The sequence below is a fragment of the Poecilia reticulata genome, chromosome 9 (genome assembly GCF_904066995.2).
Source record: "Poecilia reticulata chromosome 9, P_reticulata-male-v2, whole genome shotgun sequence".
In the NCBI taxonomy this organism is placed as follows: Eukaryota; Metazoa; Chordata; class Actinopteri; order Cyprinodontiformes; family Poeciliidae; genus Poecilia; species Poecilia reticulata.
Genome location: NC_088838.1, coordinates 30154238 through 30178838, shown reverse-complemented (window position 1 = coordinate 30178838; position 24601 = coordinate 30154238). Strand labels below are relative to the sequence as shown.

The window sequence follows — 24601 nt, the reverse complement described above, 5'->3', positions numbered from 1 at the left end:
CATGTTTTTGTGGCAAGAAAAAGAATAAGTCATTGTTGCAGGGTGGAAAAAATGGCACCAAAATAATTTTAAACTCCTGTTTCATTTTCTGACGTTGCTGATGTTTTTATTCTCCTGTTTTATTTTGTTTTTTAGGGTGGTCTGATTAACTTCGAGAAGAGGAGAAAGGTAAATTAGTTTTTTCTGTTTCAAAGCTTCTGATAGGTTATACATTATTTTTAAATCTCTGCATTTTTTTTTGTTTTTTGCAGGAGTTTGAGGTGATCGCTCAGATCAAACTTCTCCAGTTGGCCTCCAACAACTACAGCTTCACTCAGGAAAGCCACTTCAGAGAGTGGTTCGCAGCCGTGGAGAAACTCAGCGAGGCAGAAAGGTTGTTAACTTATTAAATATGATCCTTTTTTAAATAAAACATCTGTGCATGATGATCCAAAGTTTCTCCAGATCAAATAGTTTTCTGTAGATTTTATTGATGTTTTCATCCACAGTTCAAACCCTAATAAACACAAAAATTAACACAAATGTAATACTTTGTAGCTTGCAAATGAACTTTAAATGTTAAGTAGTTTGTAAATCCTGAGGGCTATTTCCCATATGGAAACAGCTATCTGTATTTAGAGTTATTATGCTAAACTTTTCTGACCACCTTGTAAGCACAATAAGCATTTGTAAATAGTTTTTTAGCATACAGTTGCCTTTTCTTCCTTAATTAATGCATAATAAACTGGTTTATAAAGTGTTTATAGATGAATAGATAACATATCCGTCTGCAAAGGGAGTCTCATTGTAAAGTTGTACCGTTTTATTTTAAAACTATTTGTTTATTTGCATATTTTAATGTATTTCTAATGTTCTAAAAAGACTTGAGTGATTAAATGACAAACCCTCATGATTACTAAAATAATTGTTAGTTGCAGCTTTAGTCTCATTATGTCTCTAAGCTTGTTTAAGTCTTTATATCTTTCCAGGGTTTAACTAAATCCTAATCCTTTGGTGTCAATTTTCTTTTCTGCAGCTATAATCTGTCCTGTGAGATTGAGCCTCTGTCGGAGTCGGCCAGCAACACGCTCAGAGCCAAGAAGAACGGCGGGATCATGAAACGATGGAGCGAGTCAGTCACACTCAGCTCTTCTTCAGATTTTTCTCCATCAGTTGTTTGTGTCTTCCTGGAGACTTATTCTTCCACTTCCTGTTCCTGTTCTGTGTCCAGCCGACAGCTGACGGAGGCCGGCTGCAGCGGCGGCGCCGGCTCCCATTCAAAGTCGTTCGATCATTCCCACTACAGGCCGTACCAGGGGGGCGGCGGGGACAGCGGCGACGCCCTCAGCGTCACGTCCGTCAGCTCCAGCGGCTCCGACCTGGAGGACGTGAACACCAGCTTCCTGTCGGATTCACCGGAGGGACACGAGAGGAAGGTAAGGGAAATACTTGAAGTGTTATGTGCACAGGCAAAGTTTCAGAAAAAGACAGAGGCCCAAGTTTATGGTGGTTTTTTAAGTCATATACAGCATTTTGGTAATGATGGTAACATAGTTGCTTAATTAAGTTATAAAATGGCACTACATGGCTGGAAAACGCGTCAAACCTGCCCTTTAAAACGGCTTTCATCCTGTTTTTGTTTTCATTTTCAGACGTCGACTCCGTCGGTGAAACTCACCGTGTCTGCTTTGGGGAGAGAAGCTCCAGCTGCAGACACGACCTCAACGGTAACGCTTAAATGTTTTCTTCTTCAATTCATCTGCACTCGTCAAAAAAAGTTGTTATTCCATTGGCAGATTATTTCACTTATAATATGGGACAGATGTCTTATTAGTGAAACAAATAAGAACTTTTAAAAGTCAATGTTAAGGAGTTATTGACTTAAAACAAGCTCTGAAAATGTACTTGTAAGTTAGTTTAGTCTAATTTCAAGGGTAGTAAGATATTTGCACTAGAAACTAGACCAAAAATACTTGGTAAGATGAGTTGTTCAAATTTTGATAGTCTTTTTTGATAGACTATGAAAAGAGATTTTCATAGTCTGAAAGACTGAATTTTATTTAGTTTGTGTAGAAATGAAACTTTTTGCGTGCTTGGTTATAAAATAAATTTATCTGAAATGTAATTTTATATGAATATATTTTTTACATGAAAATTTTATCTGATTAATTGTTTCAGCCCTAAAATTGTTGCGTCAGAGAAACATTTTGTCTCTAATGTCAGTAACACTTGTGCAGTGTCCCCCTCAGTTCTGGGAATGCACGTCTCTGTCCTCCCTGGACACGTCAGGGATGGGATCCAGCTCTGGCTCCGCCTCGGGCTCCAGCAGCACCTCCTCGTCCTCCGTCTCCTCCTCCACGCCGCTGTCCGCCTCGCGCTCGCACAAACGCTCGGTGTCGGCCGTGTCCAACTACTCGACGCTGTCGCTGCCGCTCTACAACCAGCAGGTGGACGACTGCTGCATCATCCGGGTCTCGCTGGACGTGGAGAACGGCAACATGTACAAGAGCATCCTGGTGAGACCAAAGAGAGGGAGAGAGCGCGGGAATCTGTTGTTTATCTCAGTGGTTTTCAAATAGGGGGAGCGAGGGTTGCTCCCGCTATTGATAAGTTAGATTTATCAAGTTGCTTTCCTGTCAAGCAAGTGTGAAAACTTTCTGACAAGAAAACTCTGGAGATTAAATAAAATATATAATGTTATACATTTCCTTATCAAAACAGGGGATTGTGACGGAAAATTTTATCTGGTAGTATATTCAACATCAGATTTATAGACATAAGTTTCCTGATCAAATTTTCCAACACAGAACTCAAAAATGTGAATGTGTGAGGCAGCATTTATGATGAACAATGTAGTAATTATTTTGTGACATTGTCTGTGGGTTTTCAAAGGGGTTCCTCGGCCAGACGCCGTTTGGAGGGCCGTGGCGTGGAAAAGTTTGGGTTTATCTGGTGTGGAAGTCGGGTTTTCGGGAGTAATAAACGCTTGATATGTTTTCAGGTGACGAGTCAAGACAAAACTCCGGCGGTGATCAGGAAGGCGATGATCAAACACAACCTGGAGCGGGAGAAAACCGAGGACTACGAGCTGATGCAGAAGATCTCAGAGGACAAAGGTGAGCAGGTTTCAGAAATGCTGACAAATAAGATTTAAAACACACGACAGTTTCAATGTGTGGCTAAAAATAGTGTAATTTACAATAAGCAGTTGTAATAAAAATAAAAAGCCACGTCCGTAAGAAAGAAATTACATATAGAAACAGTTAATTTAAAAATAATTCAAATGATCTAGTAATCATTGTTTAAGTGATTTTCTGAAACAGTTTAAAGATATAATAGTTGTTAGTTCCAGTGGCAGCAGATTAAAGCGTAAACAGAAAATAACAACTTGACCAAAATGATTTTTCGCTCTTGTCATTATGATTGATTGTAACTGTAATTGAGTAAAGTCTTTTAGTGACTAAACAATCATGTTTTCCCAACTCAGGAAGTACTTATAATAAAACTATACGTTACTTTGAATATTCCATCCCCAAAATGACGCTTAGTGATGGCAGCATCATGCTGCAGGAGATGCTTTTCTCCATTTGTAAGAAGGAATCTGCTCAGTCGATGAGAAGATGTGGTTAAAACCAGAACAATCCTGTGAAAGTAACCAGTTAGAGAAGCTAATAGCAGAGCTAATTTTTAGCTTAGTCCTTTTGCTAACTTTGAAAACATTTAGTGCACTTATCTTCCCCTTAAAAAGTCTTAAATTCATATATTTAAATTAAGGCCTTAAAATAACTTGCATTCTTAAAAAGTAAGTTGACTTTTAGTATGTTAATCACAGATCTGAAATTTTGCCTATTTAATCTTGTACATTCTTTTTTTTTTTTTTCTCGCGGGACTTTTCTGTCAGGCAAACGCTTGAGTCACAACCAGACTTCTTCATTGCCGTCTGTGACTACTGCTAGCTATCTGCTAACACACCTTGCCAACTGGCCAGCTTTTTTTTGCGTGTATTATTATTAAGTTCTGGATTTGAGTTTCCAAACACTAGACTTTTTTAGTTTTGTTGGGATTTACAGATTACTCCAGAACCAGCCCAATAAAAATAATCCAACAAACGGGGCTTTGAAATCTGACGTTGCTCCGTTTCCTTTCGTTCTGCAGAGCTCCGGATCCCGGACAACGCCAATGTCTTCTACGCCATGAACTCCACTGCCAACTACGACTTTGTGCTGAAGAAGCGCGGCTTGGCCCGGCCGGTGCGGGCCAAGAACGTGGCCAGTTCGACGCTGCCTCGCATGAAACAGAAGGGACTGAAGATCGCCAAAGGGATTTTCTGAGACTCTTCAGGAGAGACGAACCGAACCGACCCGACCCGAAGCGTCCAGGTTTTGGTTTGGATAGAGGCGGAAACGGGACCTTTCTGTGGCACTTTAGCACTTAACTGGATGTGTTGCTTCTTCAGGACCCTCGTTTAAAAATCTGAGTTTGTTTTCATGAAAGCTGCAAACTCAGGAAGATACAGGGGGGCAGGGGGGAACCTTCGCTTTGGACGATACTTGGACTCTTCATCACCCTCCGCCTGGTTTGGATGAAACATTCGAACCTCCTGATGCGTCACATTTTGTTTACAAGCGTTTACATCTCAGCGTTGGCGAGGGGAATCTTTGCACCTTCACTTTTTAATCCTGGGATCAGACTTTTCTGCCATCTTCCCAGAACCGACGGATCACTACAGAGAGATTCGGTCGGGATTTTACAGCAGAACGTGGAGGAAGAGACGCTCGTCTGAACGCTGCAGTGTTCACAAAAAAGAGAAAATGGTGTCAAAATCCAGTGAACACAGCCATGAATCCCACGCCTCTGTTTCCGTCTTTTATTATCGGATCGTAACCACTACATGGTGGTGGAGGATGCCGCCGCCGCCACAGCAGAGCGATCGCACTTCACACAGACTGAACAGAGTGTAAATATAAACAACCCAGTCTGTGCAGTATATTGTTCTGAAAAAGGACCCTGTGATTTTTGTTAATAGACTCATGATATCAACACTTTTTAATGTTTTTATTTTTGCTTTATGTGTTTGTTTTTTTGCACCTCGGATACGGTGCTGTTTCTTCACAATTTCCCTTTCTGCCTCATCCAGACCACCGTGAGGCGCCATGTTGGAAAAAAATTTACCAGAAGCACCAGCTTTAAAAAAGTTAATTTGGACCTAAATAAAAATTAACAAGTTTGAAATTATGGAAAGCCAGAAATGCTAAAAGTAAGTAAATACATAGAGAACATATTTTAACGCTTGCTCACTTAAAATATAAAGACCCATAATCAGCTTGTCTATGGCCTTTTTAGCTCTGCCAACTGGCTGAATCAGAACTATAAAATAATTGTATTAAAAAGTTTAGTAATTTAAATTTGGTCATTTAATTACTGAAGAGTTAAAGTAACTGCAGATCAGTTTTCTTGTTAATTTTAACATTTATATTTCTACTTGTACTTAATAGTCATATCTAAATATTTAACACCTTTTTCATTTATTGAATTGTGGCACTTTTGGCCTTCCATACAAATGCTTCCGTTACAGTGAAATCTACAGAAAAGTTAAATGATTTTGGGCAAACCTAAAAATAGGGCAGGAAAATATGAAAAAAATCTGTTGAGGAAAAGAAATGCAGCCAAATTTACCCCAATATTTTCATTCAAGATTTCTGTCCTAATTTCCAATATTCTAACAAATATTTAATGATTTAATAAGGTCAACAAAAGTGAAAAAATATCAGTTATATTTCAAACATTTTTTTGAATGTGGATCTAAAGTTTGCATAATTTCTTCATCTTGATATTATTGATCTGATTAATCCAAATTGGTGCGAAAACCCTGGAGAAACATCAACATATCTTACATTAAAGATGATCAAGGTTTTTTTTTTCCTGAGAGTCCTCAGACATTGCCCAGGTTTTGTTTTATTTCTTCCACCATGGCGGCTCAGACTTTCATATCCGTTCAGCGACAACTTTCCAAATGTGCTGCAGATTTATCCTGCAGGACGCTTAAAGCTTCGGTTTCTCTGAATCCAGACGAATCGCTGGATTTCCATGTACGGAAACCTCAAAACGATGCAACGTTTCAGCCGTTGGATGAATGTGAATTCAAGAGGAGCGACGGTGACGGAAAAATCCAAACTGACGCTCTTCTTTTTTGTGTTTTCCTCCCATAAAAACCGCGTTGTTGTTTTTTTTTCCCCGTTTTTGTTGTTCTATAACCCCTAAAACATCTCTTCCACCACATCTGCACTGTTTTAATTTGGTGCCAAGCATTCTGGGAATTGTAGTAAAGCACTAAAAACCCCGAGAGAACACTAAGTCCAGTTTGTCCTGCCTTTTTTTTGTCGGCTATTTTTGTGCACCGTCAACTTTAAAAAATGTACTAACAAACACACTGCAGAAGCAATACATTGATGAGCGGCAGGCGGGATGCGTTCGATGTCGTCGTGAAACACTGTGACCTTTGCCCCTTTCCGCCCGTCGATTGGCACTGTGAACCGTTTATTGTCGTGATGATCGTTCGCTCGTGTTGTCCGCGAAGGCAGCAGCACCCCACCCCACCGTGTGCCAAAAACAAAATGGAAACCGTGGAAGCGTCTGCCTTTCATTGTCACAGCGGGAGGGAGAAATTATTCAGCTTTTGTGTTTACTGTTTACGTTGGGGGGGAACACTAAGGAGGAAAAAACATGTCTGGACCCGTTTAGTTTCACTTTGTTTGTCCGGGAAACTTGAAGAAAGCTGAAACTGATGCAGAAACTGAAACTTGGGGAATTTATCCAGTAGGAATTTTATATTTTTTAAGTCATTATTTGTTTAATTTACTCTAAATGAACAACCAAGGTCAGATGAAGAAACCTAATAACATTAAGAAATGTATATTGAATTGTGGCACTTTTGGCCCTCCATGTAAATGCCTCCCTTTAGAATTAAATCAAAAGGTTATAGCTAAAAGTAAAAGGTTTTAAACATTGACTTGGTTAAAACAATTTTCAAGTTTCAGTAAAAATGATCCAAAAATAGTTTTAGTCAATAAAAAGAACTGTAAATTATTCTTCATTTTGTTAATAACTTGATGAAAAAGCCCTGATATTAACTGTAAAAAGGAAGAAAAGCAGATTTTCTTGTTTATTTTCAGCACTTATCTGAAAATAAACCAAAAACTTCTTGACTTCTTCCTACATTCTCCTCAAACAATTTGAGTTTCTGTTTCTGCAGCAGTTTTTCCCAGAAAGCGTCCGAGTGTTTCCGACTGTGGATGGACCGTGTGTGTGCGTGCGTGTGTGTGTGTGTGTGTGTGTGTTTATGTGTGTATTGTCGTCGCCCTTGTTAAAAATGAATTTTGTGATTCTACGCGAGTTTGAAAACAAAAAAAAAATAAAAATAATGATTCAGTTTTACATGAAGAAGGAAAAAACAATTGAAACAGGTGTGATGTGGTTGTTTTTGTTAATTCTTTTTTTTTTTTTCTTGGTGCCATTTTTCCACTTTTAACTGAAGAATTTCAAGATTTTCTTACTGCAATTTTTTTGTCTTACTTTTTCTTTCTCATGAACAAAAAGCCCTTGTGTTGACAAACTGTTTTTGGTTGTGTCTTATTTATTGATTTGTATATAAAATTTTTTTTTTTGCATTGTACATTCTCTCCTCTCTTGGTTATAGATTAATATATTCATGTATATACGAATAAACATTAAGTTTGTAAAGTTAAAATAACATCTTGGCGTCTCTGGTTTTTATTTTTATTTTTTACACATTTACGTAATCTTTTTAGGATTTAACTGAGTAAATGAGCTTGAAAAGTTTACTAACAATTCATTTAAACCATCTTTGCTCAAAATATGTTCAATTAGGACAAAGCTATTAGCTACAAGTTAAAATCTTCATATAAAAATGTTAGCTACGACACTAAATGTTTATCATTTCATATTGATATTTCTGATTTTCAACAAAAAGTTGTTAAAATCATAATGGTAGATGGGACCACATCTTTCCATTGAGTTAAACACTAAAGCAGACACAGAAATCTAGTTTTAATTATATTAACACCTTGAGTAATTACAGCAAATGTTTTCAAATACAGAGTGAGCTAATTAAAGTTTTATTGCTAAGAATATTCTAAATATTTTTCAATTTTTTCAACCAAGCACATCAGTCTTTACTAATAGGGAAAATATGCGATACCCTTTTGAAATTTTGGCGCTACAACGATTTCTCCAAAAAAAACGTTAAATACCATTTCATAAATATTTCATGCTTAATTCATTGTTGGGCTGGAAAAAATATTAAAAAAAAAAAAATTAATTTTTATTATTTTACATATAACCACGAGCATCCTCTTGAAAAGAATGTGATACAGTTGAATTTTCAGTCAGAGGCTTCTCTGGCTTTGCAGTAACACAGACTGCTGTATGAGATTAACGTCTACATTTCTTTTTTCTCTTCTTTTTTTGAGGAACATGGATAATACGAGTTACATTTATATTCTCTCGAGATTAACAAAATATTTTTTTATTCAATTTAAATGTAAAAAAGTTGTTAAAATCATAGTAAAGTTGCTGGTGAGGCGACTAACAACTCGGATCCTGGAGCGGAACCGGAAGTTCATCATTTAACGGTTGGTTGTTTGTTGAGCTTGTTGTTTGCGCTTGCGCTGTAGCTCGGACCTTTGTTATTCCATGTCACTATGGCGCTTAGCAAAACGTTTGGGCAAAAACCGGTGAAATTTCAGCTCGAAGAGGATGGAGAGTTTTACATGATCGGTTCTGAGGTCAGTATCTTCAAATGTTTATAACCCTGCTGCTGTTACGGATCGTGATTTTGAGCAGAAACGTTCCGGTGTGTCAGCCGCTAGCTGTTAGCTTAGCTATGCTCGCGAGGCCAACTGAGGGGAAAGGCAGCGCGTGAAGGTTCATTCATTGATGATCGGAGAACAGCGCGAGGATAGAAGGTGCTGATCGATAATAGGTTATCAGAAAGTGAAGTCTGGAATGAAATTAATCTTTTATTTAATCGTAAACTTCAGCTGTCAAGCAAGCTAAGCGTTAGCATGCGAGCTAACATGACTTCAACAAACAAAGCGCTAATTTTTAAGACAAACTGTAAAATTAGTTGGATTATTGCTTCATTATTTTAGATCTAATGCTAATACGACTTGCTGTGTTGTTTCGGTCTATCTAGGTTGGTAATAGTGGGAGAGAACAGTTTTAAAATGACAAGTCTAACACTTATAATGTTTAAATGGCCCGTCTTTCTTCTGCACCACTGTAGAAGATTATTACTACATTATCACATGTAGAATGTTACTTACATGATTAGTAAGTGGAAAATATTAAAATGTAAACAAAAGATGTAAACAAAGAACCAAGAAAACATCTAACAGGGTGAAGAAATGTTTAAAACTTAGTGTAACCATGAGATTAACAAAATATATCATTCCATTCATTTTATGTTACGCTGTTATTGTGGACAATTTCCACTTGCTTTGCGTCAGCTTGGCCTTGGACTGTGAGGCGTAAACAGAAACGTCTTTTAAACTGATAATCTGATTGAAGGATTATGGAGGCACGACTGTGTATTTGGGTCTTTGTAGACAGAAAATAGAAAGTAAAATTCTGCCAAAAAACTCAGAATTAATCTCAGAAATTGTCCAGAAAAAAAATTGGAAATCTCCAAGTTTCAAAAGTAGTACATTTTCCACGATTTTGACTTTTGAAACTCAGAAACTTTCCGAGATACATATATATATAAATCTTACAAATTTTCAACTTTTTGAGTTCATAAATTTCAGAGGGTTTTTTTTAGAAATTTTTTTTACATTTATTTCAAAATTTCTACGTTTTTTTTTCTTGCAAATGTTTTACTTTTCTAACTCAGAAATGTCCTTGTTTTTTCTAGTAAATTTCTGAGATTAATCTCAAAATTTCTGAGATTTTTTGCGGAAATGTATTTCTTTTTTTCTATACACAATGACTTTAACATGCCTCCTATGAAGGAACTCTTAACAGAGCTTCACTGATTCTTGTTTCCTGCAGCATCACATTAAGAACCCGGTGTCTGAAACATCTTAATTTGTTTTTTACCTGTTTGTTTTGATTTTCTTTATTTTTTTCTGACCTTTTGACAGGTGGGGAACTACCTGCGCATGTTCAGAGGCTCCCTATATAAACGATACCCGTCGTTATGGAGAAAACTGGCAACAGTGGAAGAACGGAAGAAAATTGTAGAGTCTTCACACGGTTAGTAGAGGGCAGCACTGACTCAAGCAACTCCAGTTCTGTAGAGCTAGCATCCTGCTGCTTTTGTATGCAAAAGTAAAATCTCAGATTTTCATTTGTAATTGATTTTTTTTTTTTTTTTTACCACTGAGTATAGGGGCCTGGTTACAAGATTAAGGTCATAATGTTAGCAGAAGAATTATGCAGAAAAAAACAGTCATAAAGTTGTTTTTAATGAGAAAACAGCTCAATTATCAGGATGTGTAATTTTTTTCTTTGAAAAAGATGTTTACAGAATTGTTTCTGCTACCGATGATAATTTGATGCTGATATGTTCATAGTATTACCTGTAAATCCGATACCAAACTATAACTTCACAAGATGCTCAATATTCCTCATTGTGTTTATTTTTTTTGTTGGATTTTTCATAGCATTGCTACTTTATTTGCCTCATATTAAGTCTGTGACAAAAAGCAATTACATATTAAATATCAATTTCCATTCAGATTCTTAATATTTTTTGAAGGGCAATTTTGTTTTCAGAGATTTTATAAGGCATTTTATTTATGGTTTTGTTTGTTTTGTTTTTATTTTCATTTTATTTATTGTTTTTGGTTGTTCTGTGTTTAATTTGAATATTTAAAATATCCTCCAGCTCCATTGTTAAGAGGATAAGCATAGCAAAATTATAGTTTGTTGGTCATTTTGAGGGTGAACTTGCATTATTATTCTGTAATCAATATATTACTTGAAAATGGTCTCAAAACAACAAAATTATTGTTTATCACAATAATTTCCAGGACTATTTATTGTCCAGGAAAATGTATCACCCTGAACCATGGAAATCCAAGGAATGAATTAAATTCAAATTTTCAAAAACCAAAAATTTGATTAAATCAATTTATTGCCCAGCTTTTATGCTGTGAACAGAGTGAAATATCTATTGATCACACATGTTGTTATATTTTTCTGTTTCTCTTATTTTCTAATCATAGTTTTTATTAAACTCACTAGTTTTCCTAATAATGGTCTGACAAAGACGTCCTTAGGCTGTAATTGATGAAGTTTACTCAAACCTTGGTTTTATTGTGTCTCAGTGAATATTTTGTAAAATAAGTTTGCGTTTTCTCATTGTTGTCTTCCCAGATCACGGCTACACTCAGCTGGCCACCAGCGTTACGCTCCTGAAGGCCTCGGAGGTCGAGGAGATCCTCGAAGGGAACGATGAAAAATACAAAGCTGTGTCTATCAGCACTGAGCCGCCCACCTACCTCAGGTAAAACCCCCATCTGGGGAAAAAACAAACACACTTGGAGACTAATTATCTCTCTGCAAAGCAGCCACGACGCTAATAGCTCACATGGTTATGGAAATATTGGCACTTTCTTATAGATGCATTTATTTATTTAAATGAACTAAATCTATTTTATTGAATGTGAGCGGCATTGTTTTAGATGAGCTGATTCATTAAAAAAAAAAATTAGGCAGATTTGTGAAGACACCATTGTAGTAATTAAAAGACTTATCACAATTAGCAATAAATCAATCACATCTCTAACAATAATAACATAGTAATAATGATAATGATAAAAAGGATAATTTTAAGAAAAATTCTCTGTTTTGTATTTAGATTTGCCACAGAAAATATCACCATAAAAAAATTACTAAAAGTGTTGGTTGGCTAAATTTGTGCCATTCTTGAATTGCAGTCAAGGGCCACAAAAATTAGTTCAAGGGCCACAAATGGCCCCAGGGCCGCACTTTGGACACCTCTGATGTAGAGTCAGTGCACAGTAATGTAGATCTGTGTATCATCTGTGTAGTTACGCTAACTTGCTAACTAATCTTGTGTCCTGTTATAATCTGAGCTGGTGGGAGCCTATAGATACTGAATAAGAGAGGTCCTAGGATTGAACCTTGGGGAACCCCGTATGTGATTTCTGTCTGCTTTGATGAGAAGTTTCCTATTGAAACACAGAAGTTGCTGTTCTTTCTGACTCTGGGATCCAATGGTTCGGTTCTGCTGTGTCTCCACCAGGGAACAGAAGGCAAAGAGGAACAGCCAGTGGGTTCCCACGCTGCCCAACAGTTCCCACCACCTGGACGCCGTTCCCTGCTCCACCACCATCAACCGCAGCCGGCTGGGCCGGGACAAGAAGAGGACCTTCCCCCTCTGGTGAGGCGTCCCCTGCTGGCAGATGGTGTTTCTTTTGTTAATGTTTTTTTTTATGGTTGAGGCTTTGCTTGTTTGGGCGATTATTGCCTCTGGTTATGTCTGTTATGCAGCTGGGATGACTTTTGCTTTTGTATTTGGACCGTTATGATCCGTAACCGTGGCAACATCGTATAGGCATGTTCAATAAATCAATTAACACGATAACTTAAAATGAGCTTGATAAAAGTCTAACTAACCCTTTTCTAAAGTATAATTTTGTTTACAGAGACTTCATAAGTCACTTTATCTGTTGTTTTTTATTTTGAATATTTAAAGTCTTCCAGTTCTAGTGTTAAATGTTAATTTAAATTTTTTTGCATTATTTATGTCATTACCATTATATTACATTGAAAAGTCGCCATTTTGAGAAACGCTGCAAACATTTGACACCCAGTAGGAAGTAACTAGTTTGCACCACCTGCCACTTTTGCCTGTTTTTGGTTTTACTTAGGACGTTTAAATTGTCTTCTAGTTTGAGTTTTTTGTGTTTTTTACAAAATTAAAGTTAATAATCTTTGTGACATTGAACTTATCAATGTTTTACCTGAAAATGGTCTCAAAATGACAATGCTTGTTTCTGGTTTTTGGGATTATTAATTATCCAGTAAATTTTATAGGCGTGGTTAATTTTTTGCGTCTTTAAATGTTCATCAGCTTCGACGACCACGACCCGGCGGTGATCCATGAAAACGCCACACAGCCTGAGGTTCTTGTTCCGATCCGTCTGGACATGGAGATCGAGGGTCAGAAACTGAGGGACGCTTTCACCTGGAACATGAACGGTAGCTTCTCGCTCATTTCCCTCTTCTGTTTTTAAAGGTTTTGTTGGCTCTAGTGGCCTTTATTTGAAAGTAGTTTGACAGGAAAGAGAGTAATGAGAGAGGGGGAAGACATGCGGCAAATGTAACTAGGCCTGGAATCGAGCCTGCGACCACCGGCAGGTGGCCTCAATACATGGGTTGTGCTTTGCCCCTGCGCCACCACAGCACCCCACTCATTTCCCTCTCTGATGAGATTTAAAACAAACACTTAGAGTGTTCCTGTGTTTTTTTAAATGTCCAGAGAAGCTCATGACACCTGAGATGTTTGCGGAGATCCTGTGTGACGACCTGGATCTGAACCCCCTGGCCTTTGTCCCCGCCATCGCCTCAGCCATCCGGCAGCAGATCGAGTCCTACCCGACAGACAGCCTCCTGGAGGACCAGACGGACCAGAGGGTTATCATCAAGGTGCGGCTTCACTCTTAAAGGGGACCTATTGTGCAAAATTCACGTTTTTGTTCCATTTCTAAAAGCAACCCAACCGCTTAAAAAAAAACATACACACACCTGGCTGTTGGCAATAAATTAAAGATATTTGGTGTCTGGAAAACAAGCCATTTCAAAAACTTCACAAATCAGCAGACACTGCCAGTTACATAGCAACCCAGCAGAGTTCTGTCTGTTACCTAGCAACCCAGCAGAGTTCCATCTGTTACCTAGCAATCCAGCGGAGTTCCTTCTGTTACATAGCAACCCAGCAGAGTTCCATTTGTTACATAGCAACCTAGCAGAGTTCCGTCTGTTACCTAGCAATCCAGCGGAGTTCCATTTGTTACATAGCAACCCAGCAGAGTTCTGTCTGTTACCTAGCAACCCAGCAGAGTTCCTTCTGTTACCTAGCAACCCAGCGGAGTTCCTTCTGTTACATAGCAACCCAGCGGAGTTCCTTCTGTTACATAGCAACCCAGCAGAGTTTCTTCTGTTACATAGCAACCCAGCGGAGTTAAATGTTGATATTGCTGTTTTGAGGCCATTTTCAGGTACGTTTTCCTTCTCAAACATCAATAAAATGTAACGAACACTAAATCATGGAACTGGAAGATATTTTAAATATCCAAAATAAACCCAAAAAATTTAAATAGAATTACAATCACGTACAACTGGGGCTCATTTTAATTTATAATGCGGTAATTGATTAATTGATTCATGTGAGTGTAATCATTGAGTTGGAGGGTGTGGCCAGCAACAGCAACTTTATTTGGATTTAAAGTGACGGAGCCCTTAAACAGCTCATTCTGAGAGGACATCCAAATGGGTAGAACTGACCACACTGAAATCTTATTAACTAGGAATGACTTTGTGCAATGAATGTTTTGTTTAGCTCATATTCCTGTCCTAACCTGTTCAAGGAAGCATAACAGGTGACCTTTATTGCAGGCGGCTAATTTTCCACGTTCTTCTTCTCGTCGTCCAGCTGAACATCCACGTGGGGAACATTTCGCTGGTGGACCAGTTTGAGTGGGACATGTCGGAGAGGGAAAACTCTCCGGAGAAGTTCGCCCTGAAGCTCTGCTCGGAGCTCGGCCTGGGCGGAGAGTTCGTCACCACCATCGCCTACAGCATCCGAGGTCAGCTGAGCTGGCACCAGAGGACGTACGCCTTCAGGTACCACAAGATGGCGGCTCAGCAGGGCTGCAGCTCTTTGAATAATCAACTAATCAGTTTATCACATAAAAAAATTCTGCAGATTTTTCATTTAACCACTTAAACTTTTTTACACAATATTAGAAACGCATTAAAAGATGCAAATAATTCCATTCATTTTTTAATAAGAAAATAAAAATGTGTTCTTTTAGTGCACTATAAAAACACAAAATCTTACCAAGTATTTTTGGTCTAGTTTCTAATCTTAGTACACTTGAAATAAGGCAAATTAACTTACAAGTAACTTTTCATCCAAATATAAGGAGCTTGTTTTAAGTTAGTATTGATAAGGAAGTACTAGTTATACTAATACTTTTATAAGTGAAATAATCTGGAACTAGTACTTTTTCATCAATAATAAGGATGTTTATGTCTGAGTGTGATTTGAGGCTAATACACACTTGCTAGCTAACTAGCTTTTCTGTGTCTGTCATGTGTAAATTTATCGCCATTTTGTTCTGACTTGAAGCATTTAATGCTAATGGTAACTTGCTGCACACTCCTGGTCAGCTGGCTAAATGAAGTTCCTACTGTAATCTTTTCCAGTGGCTCTACTAAATTTGAAGGGTGTTCTATGTTTTTGTTTGCGACCCTTGACCTCCTTCACCTCAGCTGCTTGTTGGATCTGACCTTACTGGGTCTGGGATCGGATGATGAAATGTTTCCAGACCCAGACAATGATCTCTGCCACAGCTGGACGTGTGAGCGGAGAAACGACTCCAGACTGTTTACTTTAATGCTGATGGATGAAGTTTGTTGTCATTACGACACGAGCAGAACGAGACGTTTCTCCTGCAGATGCAAGCAACAAAAAGCAAAAACACAAAATGTTTTCCAAAAGTGTTTTTCCCCAATCATCCCTTCTCTGAGCGTTAGGACCAGCTATGATAATTTTAGTTTAATTACATCATATTAGCAAAATAAAAACTCAATTTTACCAGAAAAAATGTCATAAAATTTAGAAAAAAAGTTATTTTACTGAGGAAAAAAGCTTCATTATCAGGATTTGTTGTGACCAGCTCAGTTCATGTGATTTTTTTTTTCCCTCTTCAAAATGGCTAAAAGTTCACTGATATTGTTTACGCACACAGAGGTCACATATTCATTCCTGAACCTACAGTATTTTTATTTTTCTCTGTTTCTTTGCTATGACTCTTGTGCTGTGATGTATAATAGAAGTAAAAATATTATTTGTAAAACTTATACTAAAGTGTAACTTCCCCAAAATGCTCAGCATTCCTCATAAAATTACGACTTTATTCTCCTAAAATTACGCCCTGGGGGTGCTGACATCACTCTGAGCTATGAAAACTCAAGGAGTGCATTGGCAGGGGGAAAAAATTCCCCAGTATTATTAAAACGATTTATCCCTCAGCCCCACTTTCATGTCACTTATGTCTCACTTCATATATAATGAAACAGAACGCATCGTAGGTTTAACCAGGAAGCGGTTTGTTGTTTTCCAGTGAGAACCCGCTTCCTACCGTGGAGATCGCCATCAGAAACACGGGCGAGGCGGACCAGTGGTGCCCCCTGCTGGAGACCCTGACAGACGCAGAGATGGAGAAGAAGATCAGAGACCAGGACAGAAACACGAGGCGAGTGACAATTTTTATGCAGTTTTCATTTAAGCCTTTTTTACACAATATTAAAAATGATGCAAATGAACTCATGAATTGATTTTTTATATAAGAGAAAAATGCAAAAACGTAGCATTACTTATTTATTGAACACTACTGAAAAAATACTTGTGACATCAACATGTGAAAAACTTTCTGCTCGACTTATCAATACAGTATGGAGCTGATCTATTGATTATTTTTCAGATTAATTGGTTAAAAAATTGATACCAAATGTGCTTTAGATTTTTTTTTTTTACAGAAGTTGAACCAGGTGAAGATTAAAACTCAAGATTTCAACTCAAATAATTTAGAACATTTATAGACAAAAGGTTTTTTTCCAAGTTTTGGCTTGATTGCTCCTCTAAATGTTTTAATTTCAACGAAGGACTTTTTGAGTCTGTACTCTCCAGTAAGCGACAATTTGATTATTAGTTTATTTCAGTAATAAATTCACCACGTTAAGTCAGATTAATTAATAAATCTGCTTTAGTTTCCTAAGGATAGAGTGTATGTATGAATAACTCACTGGAAGTGAAACTGTTTAATTTTAAACAACTTTTTGCTCAATTTGACATTTTCTGTAATAGATTTATCAATTAATCAATCAGGTTTGTCTTTATGGCACATTTTATTAACACCGTAGTTCAAAAAAACATTAAAAACATAAAAATAAAATGTCTTAAAAAAACATGTGAATTATGCCATTTTGTGAAATGGCATCAACAAAATGATCATTTCACATCAATAAATTGGTAAATTTTTCATTTAATTTGGTTCAGATCAACTTTAAACAAGTGTTTTTGGTCTTGAGTTAAAGGGACTCATGTTTCAGCTGTTTTCTATTAATTTATTAAAAATGTTTCCTCCCGTTTTAAGTTTTTTAAATGCAACTATTAACACCTGCATCCTGTTTGTCCCCCAGACGAATGAGGCGTCTGGCGAATACGTGGTAGATGTGAACGCAGCAGCAGCAGCGCCCCCTGCAGAAACGCTGAGGCAGGACCAGTTGAAGGGCAGCAGAGGTTTTTTCTCGTCTCTTCTGCTCAGCTGGACTCTCGGCGTTTTATTTTTAATTTGAATCTGTTTGCTGAAGGTCCGTTAGAGGAAAAAAAACAAAACAAAAACGACCCAGAAACCTTCATGTTTTCCCCTCACCAAACCTTTCCTCCTGGAGAAGCTGCTCTTTTTGACCTTTGACCTTCTACCTGACCAGCGAGAGAGACAAAAACACGCCCGACTCAGATAATATATTGTTTTGTTGTATTTGTTGTCTTTTTGTACATTTTAATAATTCTTACAAAATAATAAAAAAAAATGAGTAAGAAATTTTTTTGTTGTCCTTTTTTGGGATTTAATTTCAGCAGGCAGATCTTTAACGGACATGAAAGAAATTTATTAAAAGACAAAAAAAAAGACAGCATTAGTCCAGCGCCCCCAGAGGCGAGGAGGGGAACAGGTTTTTCATTTAGTTTGGATCATTTGGCAGTTCAGTCAGAAAGTGAACCACAGCAATAATTTTGGTCCAGAATCTAACTGAGCTTACCGGACCAGTCGATTCTACTTCAACACAACTGAATACAGAAATTTAATCACCAGCAGGGCTTTGGAAAACCTAAGACAGAATATTGGGGCCATTGTAGATTAAAAAAACGAGTAAATTTACTCAAAAAAATATTTTTTTTTTCTAGAGAAAAACAACTTAATTTCTGAACTTGAACTTTTTTTTTTTTTAATTTAGAAAATTTCAGAAAGTTGAAAACTTTCAACTTTTGGAGCTCAGAAAATGTTTTGCATTATTAGACATCTGTGAAATTAGTCTCATAATTTGAGTTTTTTTCCACAAATGGAAATTTCCAAGTTTTCTCTACAAAATTTTAGTGTTTTTTTTCTTGCAAATAAGTTTTGTTTTTGGAAAACGTGAAATTAATCTCACAATCTGAGGGATTTTTTCCCGTGATTTTTTTTCAAACTGAAATTTTTAAGTTTTTTCCTAGAAATCTTTTAGCTGACATTTACTCCTTTTTTCAATGTACCATGGCTTTAAAGCAGATGCAGTTATTCCAGTGGAATCTTTTCCAGTTGACTTTAATTTCCAGACTCCTCTCCATCCTGGTTGGACTCCAGTCCTGGTTTTCCCAGCTGTGCCGCCGTCGTGTTGTCGTGCTAAGCAGTTTCCATTTTGTCTGAGCCACAAAGGCAGCGGGTGAAAGTGCAGCGTGTGCAGACGAAGCTGCGCGGTTTTCCATTCCAGTTGCTCCTCGTTTCTTCTGCAGCTTCCATCACATTTCAACACAAAGTTCTAGATGGACTGGTTGTTACAGACCCGGTTCTGTTCGGTCTCTGCTGTAACTGAGACCATTATTGTTACTTTTCCTAAGGTTGGGAAAAGTTCAGAGAAAGTTTTGACCTTTTAGCATGAGAATATAGTCAGTTTGAACTTTTGAAGCCTTCTCAAGTAGATCCATTGATTAGCTTTATGATTAGCTTTATTGATTTTTCTGTCCGCTGGTTCCTCCTGAAGCTTTTAGCTGCCTTGCTCCTCGTTGTGCTGCACATCTTCTCCTTCCTGCTGCTCCTCCTGGAGGAATCGGCGGCCAGGTGGGTCAAACATGACCCGTCTGTGCAGAAAAATCGGACAGAGAAGGTGTTCGGATCTTTGTTGCAGTGTTTAAAATAAAATAAATGCATTAGATCTGCAAATTTTTTAACTATTTTTTGATAAAGTGATCATTTTCTGTCAGGAAAAGACAGATTATTTGAAGCCAAAAGTAAAAACAAATAATTTGTCTATAGAGAACAACTAAAATCCAACATTTTGTCTGTTTCTAAAACATTTTCCCTAATAAAAAGCTTTGGAGGACTGATTCCAGTTGATCCGTTTTGTGCTCTGGTTTCTTTCAGTAATAAATGATAAGCTGAGTCTACTTTACTTCGACTCTTACAGCAGATCTGGTGTCGTCAGCAGCTTTCTTCCTCCCGGCTGGTTCGGAAACACGTCCTCTAAGAAGTAATACAGGTGTCCAACACCAATACCTGAGTAGAGAGTTTTGATGGTTATTATGTCTCATAGCCACAGATCTCTGTTCTGCATAAACTACTAAAACGACAGTACAAAGGCCGTTGTATATAGAAAAAATAATAAAGGAGTAAATTATGCCAAAAATCTAATAACATTTTTAAAATAAAACTTGAACATTTCTGAGCTTGAAAAGTCAAAAAAGTCGAGAAAAGGATGACATTTTTAGATTAATCCAAAAAAATTCTAGAAAAACTTGAAAATTTCTGAGTTTGAAAAGTTGAAAGCTTGCTAAAAAAAGATCAAGGAAATACTGAGATTAATCTATAAAATTTTCTAGAAAAATTTGGAAATTTCTGAGTTTCAAAAGTTAAAATTTTTTTTTTTAAATTCAAGAAGATTTCTGTGACTAAGCTCAAAATTTCAGATTTTTTTCCTTGCAAATATTCTGTTTTTATTCTAAAAAAAAATTCTGAAATTATTCTCGTAGATTGTTGACTTTTGGAACTCAAAATGTTCAATGTTTTTTTTTTAAATTCAGAAATTAATCTAAAAATTTCCAAGTTTTTTTTTTTTTTTTTGCATATTTTAAACTTTTCAAACTCAGAAATTTCCAAGATCTTTATAGCAAATTTCTGAAATCCATCTCAGAATTTCAGAATTTTTTGGCAGAAATGTACTCCTCTTATTTGTTTCTGTCTACAATTGCCCTAATAATGTAGTTGCAAAAGCCAGATCGTAGAGGGTTAAGGCTTCTCACCCAGGACGTCGGCGGTGACGGGGTTTCCGAGCAGCAGCGAACATCCCATCAGCACCCAGGGCAGAAGCGGCGCCTGGAAGGTGAGGAGGCCGAAGAAGTTCATGCGTATAAGCGGGTTTCTTTTACTCCAGACATACACCAGCATGGTGAGGAAGGCCTGGCCGAGGAAGAAGATGTTGGCAAACAGACCCAGCAGCTGCAGACTTTCAGATTAAGGTTAAATAAATACAGATAAATCTCATTTATGAAGGTTAAATGTTCACAGACATTCTGCTAAATAAAGTCAGGGTTAAACGAAATTACTTCTTTTGGGTGATTTTTAGCCCATACTCCTGTTGCCATCTGCAGAGTTTGGTCTTTTTATTGTTTTGTGGGAAGTGGGTTTAAAGTCAGACTGTTTGGATCCTTTGGGAATCTTCTCATATTTCATAAACTCGCTGTGAATTTCTGCTCTGGAGACCAAGCGGAGTTCAACAGTGGAGGTTAAGAGAGTTCAGTGTGCGCTGGGTTAACCAGATCCACGCTAGCTGCGTTTAACTAATTTCACATTTTGAAAAGAAAAACACACCATTTAGAAAAAACTCACGTTTTTTTGACAAAAAGCTTGGATGAGGTAGTTTTTCAGCATCGACACTTTTATCGAGTCGCACGAGTCACATGATCAACAACCGGATGTAGCTAAACCACGAAGAAGAAGTAGACAGGAAGTAGTTGGAGAATCGTTTTTTAAAGCGATTTATCACGTGAACAAACTTATTCACGTGTGATTTTAATTGTTTCTTATTTAATGGAAACAGCACACTTACGAAATTATGTTTACAACGTTAGCGGAGTATTGACAAAGTTTTGCGCAGATTTGTAAAGACACGATGCTAACAGAAGTGTTGTCTTGTTTCTCAGAACAAGTTTGAGTCAGAGCTTCAATATGACTATTATGAGTCAAATTTATGAGCCACGTGTTAGAAATTGTGACTATTAGTGGCTTAAAGAGTGAAAAGCAAAATCCCAGGAGATAAACAACAAATAAACTACATTAAATATGTATTTATTCCAATAATCAGTCCATGATGATAAAACATGCATCTGTCCTAAATAGCACTTTTTCAATGTCAATGTAGATGTATCAGGTTTAGAATAGGCTGATAAAGGAAAAGTAGTGCTGAACTGATTTACAATGTTTTGTTGTTGTTTTTGTGTTTTTTTTAAGTACAATCCTAAATGTAAACATTTTAATTTGTACCTCATATTTTTTGTTTTGTTTTTTAGCTGTTCTTATTTGTTTTCTTATTTTATTTTGTAGATGAGAACCTGTTTGTTACAACTGTTTTTCATGTTCTAATTGGTGAATAAATAAAAAAACTATATTTTTAAACATTTTCTCCATTAAGATTTTAATACTGAAATGTGGATCTTCTAACATTTTACCCTCATTCTTTAAATCTCCAGATGTCTCTTATTTAACCAGGAAACCCATCGTTTGCTCTCAGAGTTTGTAAAGGATACAGTTATGAGGATTCCCCCGAACAGGAACATGAAAACAAAATCAGCCGTTCTTCCTTGGAAACAGTCTTCCTCCAGCATGCGGCAGTACCGATAGCTGACCTCAGCTAAGGACTCGACTGCAGGTTTTTCTCTGTATTCAACCAATTATAATTTACGTCTCAATAAGTCTCATTTATCTTGAATTTTAATGTTGGGCAACATGAAGACCATAAATGTCCTAAAAACACAGGTTGTGCCTGAATGTATTGATAAAACCCATAAACTGTTAAAATATTATTAAATAGCTGTTTATGTATACAACTGTTATCTTTAAGATTATATTTATGTGTCACCAGCGTCTGGAGGGCCAAATAAAAACTTATGGTGGACCAGATTTGCTGCAATTTAGATAAAAAAATTATCTTTAGGAAAAACAAGGGAAATTTTGAACTACCAAAGTTGCAAAATTGCTAGAAAAAACTCAGAAATTTTTTTTTAGATTAATCTTAGACAATTTTCAAGAAAAAACAAGAAAACTTCTGAAAAGTTGCAAATTTGCTTAGAATTTGTTCTAAGCAAATTCTTTGCAAATGCTTTGTTCTAAGCCAACCCCCCGCCGCCGCCCCCCCAAAAAATTAGATTAGTCTCTGGAATATAATAATAATAATAATAATAATAATAATAATAATAATAATAATAATAATAATAATAATAATAATAATAAAGTAAATTTTTGAGTTTGAAAAGTTGCTAGAAAAATCTCAGAAATCTTCAAGAAAAAAATAATGGAAATGTCTGACTTTCAAATTCAACATTTTTTGACTTTACAGATCCAGGAATTCCTACGTTTTCTAAAACATTTCTGAGATCTTTTGGCAGTAGTTTCCTGACCCCATTTTGCTTTTCTATCTACAATGACCCTAATATGCTGTTGTAGTAAACTGCTGATAAATAATCATGCTGTTGTTTTTTGTAGATCAGAGAAAGATACAGGAAAATGATGTTGAACAAAAAACCAAATCCAAGAGAACCAAAGAAGAAGAAGCTGGTGATCAGACGCCATATCTGGAAAACAAATGAGGAAACAGTGATGAAGATGATGAATTTCTTTGCTCTTAATTAGAGGCTTTTCTTGTACCTGGTATCTACTGATGATGAGTTCTGGGTTGAAGTACAGCTGAAACGGGGAGATGACTTGAAGTTGCTGGAAAGAAATCCACAGGTTCAGCTTTGGTTCTTTCACCATTTAGAGTTAAAATTACACGTTTCAGTTCTTTAAAAGCATGACCTGGATCCCAATTTAAGCTAACAACAAATTACAAACATTTTAATCAGTAAAAACAGTTTGATTCACATCTAGGACAGAGTATTTTCTCTCAGAACAACATGAGTTACATGAGTTCTGTTCTGGTTCTGTTTCTTACCACAGCAGCGGTGGTGAGGACGCAGGCAGTCGTGTACGTCCGGGTCACCAGAGGGATCTGGAAATACTCCTGAGTGAGGCTGAGAGCCATCGCTGCTGCTGCTGCTGCATCTCTGAGGCTTCATTTACTCTGAACACAGGCAGCAGGCCACGCCCACTTCACAGCAACAGCCAATCGGATTCACCCAAACACTGCAAAAAATCCCACAAGACCACAAGTCTTGATGCTTTGCTCTTGCTCTCGATCCACTCCCTCCCTGCCCATGCCTGCCCTGCCTGCTGTTTTTGTCCTGTTGAAATAATCTGCCAATAGAACAAGACATTTTTCATCAATATTAAGGAATTTTTGACCTATGACAAAATCCTACATCTTGCGGAACAGTTACTTATGTTAGCTTTCTCTTATTTAAAGTGTACTAAAATATTTGCACTAGAAATTAGACTGAAAACAGGTGATTTTAATAATTTTGTGATTTTGCAGTGAAGTTAGTCCTAAATATAACTACAAACCTTTATTACGTCATTAATAAGATCACTTATTTTTAGAAAGGAATGAATTAAATCTTTAAACTGGTTAATCAGAATGTTTTATTCTTATAGCAAACTAATTAATTTAGAAACTAAATAAATTATGATAAATTAACAGTCTCAGCTGGTCTTAAATCTTGAAATAATTCAAGATTTTTTTTATTTTTTCATTTCTGAAGTTTATTTTAAATGATATTTATGACAATAAAACTATTATTTATATTTATTTATGTGGTGTTTATACACTGAATTTTTGTTACAAATCGCAACATTTTCAAAAAAACCTCACACAGTAAAAAACAAATTCCGTAAAAAAAACAGGAAAATGTACTGGTAATTTTCTGCCAGAACATTTTCTGTTTTTTTTACGGAATTTCCAGCAGAATTTTTTCCGTAATTTAACAGGTTTTTTTCCGTAATTTAACAGCTTTAATATGTTAAATTTTTAACATAGAAAACAACCAGGTCATGTAGCGGTTCCATCGACACTTTGCCCTACGCCTGTTAGGAGATGGAACCCAAATAACAAATAAAAATGGGTAGGGCGGTAAAGTGGAGGGGTCATTGGTTCCCTGGCCGTCCTGTTACGCTGCGCAAATCACTGCTAGTTCAGACTTGAGAGAATAATGCATTTAGTGCCCACAGATTCTATTTTTTTCATAGCGCATGCTCACATGCTCACTGCGTGCTATTATTAGCCCTAGTAACAGTTGCCATGCTGGTGACAATGATGTCATCAGCATGACTTCAAATGATGTCTGTATCATGAGGGCCTTCTAAGGTTGACTTTGTGATGTCATAGAGGCCATGACATCACCAATTGATCAGTTAATTCTCTGATCAGTTAACACAAATCAGTT

At 36.8% G+C, this 24601-nt stretch overlaps 3 protein-coding genes across 10 annotated transcripts in view; 2 read left to right on the top strand and 1 right to left on the bottom strand.

Moving 5' to 3' along the window:
• Positions 1–7729, top strand: part of LOC103469838 (ral guanine nucleotide dissociation stimulator) — a 57946-nt gene extending 50217 nt beyond the window's left edge. For 6 of the 7 annotated variants that reach the window (XM_008417798.3, XM_008417795.3, XM_008417797.3 and 3 more), the window contains exons 11-18: positions 136–168; positions 252–373; positions 1016–1111; positions 1211–1415; positions 1632–1706; positions 2217–2495; positions 2981–3095; positions 4135–7729. In XM_008417798.3, the coding sequence (XP_008416020.1) occupies positions 136–168; positions 252–373; positions 1016–1111; positions 1211–1415; positions 1632–1706; positions 2217–2495; positions 2981–3095; positions 4135–4310 (1101 nt within the window). In that variant the 3' untranslated portion in view covers positions 4311–7729. The remainder of the gene's footprint in view (positions 1–135; positions 169–251; positions 374–1015; positions 1112–1210; positions 1416–1631; positions 1707–2216; positions 2496–2980; positions 3096–4134) is intronic. The other variant, XM_008417793.3, reaches the window with a different exon arrangement.
• Positions 7730–8625: 896 nt separating this feature from the next.
• smarcb1a (SWI/SNF related BAF chromatin remodeling complex subunit B1a) lies at positions 8626–17858 on the top strand. Its single transcript, XM_008417799.3, has 9 exons — positions 8626–8783; positions 10140–10251; positions 11377–11506; positions 12269–12406; positions 13100–13227; positions 13508–13674; positions 14681–14871; positions 16377–16508; positions 17455–17858. Exons 1-9 carry the CDS (start codon positions 8700–8702, stop codon positions 17483–17485), a joined length of 1113 nt encoding a protein of 370 aa, XP_008416021.1. The 5' UTR covers positions 8626–8699; the 3' UTR covers positions 17486–17858.
• Positions 17620–23908, bottom strand: LOC103469840 (derlin-2-like). Of its 2 annotated transcripts, XM_008417800.3 has the most exons (7): positions 23215–23906; positions 22929–22994; positions 22782–22855; positions 21812–21905; positions 20309–20504; positions 19475–19565; positions 17620–19150 (listed from the first exon to the last, which is right to left on the bottom strand). In XM_008417800.3, exons 1-7 carry the CDS (start codon positions 23302–23304, stop codon positions 19057–19059), a joined length of 705 nt encoding a protein of 234 aa, XP_008416022.1. In that variant the 5' UTR covers positions 23305–23906; the 3' UTR covers positions 17620–19056. The 2 variants fall into 2 exon arrangements, with proteins under 2 accessions (XP_008416022.1, XP_008416023.1); XM_008417801.3 differs by lacking the exon at positions 21812–21905 and having other exon boundaries at positions 20309–20511; positions 23215–23908.
• Between the last annotated feature and the right edge of the window lie 693 nt (positions 23909–24601).

Coding starts and splice junctions, on each gene's coding strand:
- smarcb1a (XM_008417799.3), top strand. CDS start 8,700: ATGGCGCTTAGCAAAACGTTTGGGCAAAAACCGGTGAAATTTCAGCTC. Junction 10,252..11,376: donor AATTGTAGAGTCTTCACACG/GTTAGTAGAGGG, acceptor TTGTCTTCCCAG/ATCACGGCTACACTCAGCTG. Junction 13,675..14,680: donor ACCAGAGGGTTATCATCAAG/GTGCGGCTTCAC, acceptor CTCGTCGTCCAG/CTGAACATCCACGTGGGGAA.
- LOC103469840 (XM_008417800.3), bottom strand. CDS start 23,304: ATGGCTCTCAGCCTCACTCAGGAGTATTTCCAGATCCCTCTGGTGACC. Junction 22,995..23,214: donor TCCTCACCACCGCTGCTGTG/GTAAGAAACAGA, acceptor ATTTCTTTCCAG/CAACTTCAAGTCATCTCCCC. Junction 22,856..22,928: donor TCATCATCAGTAGATACCAG/GTACAAGAAAAG, acceptor TTTGTTTTCCAG/ATATGGCGTCTGATCACCAG.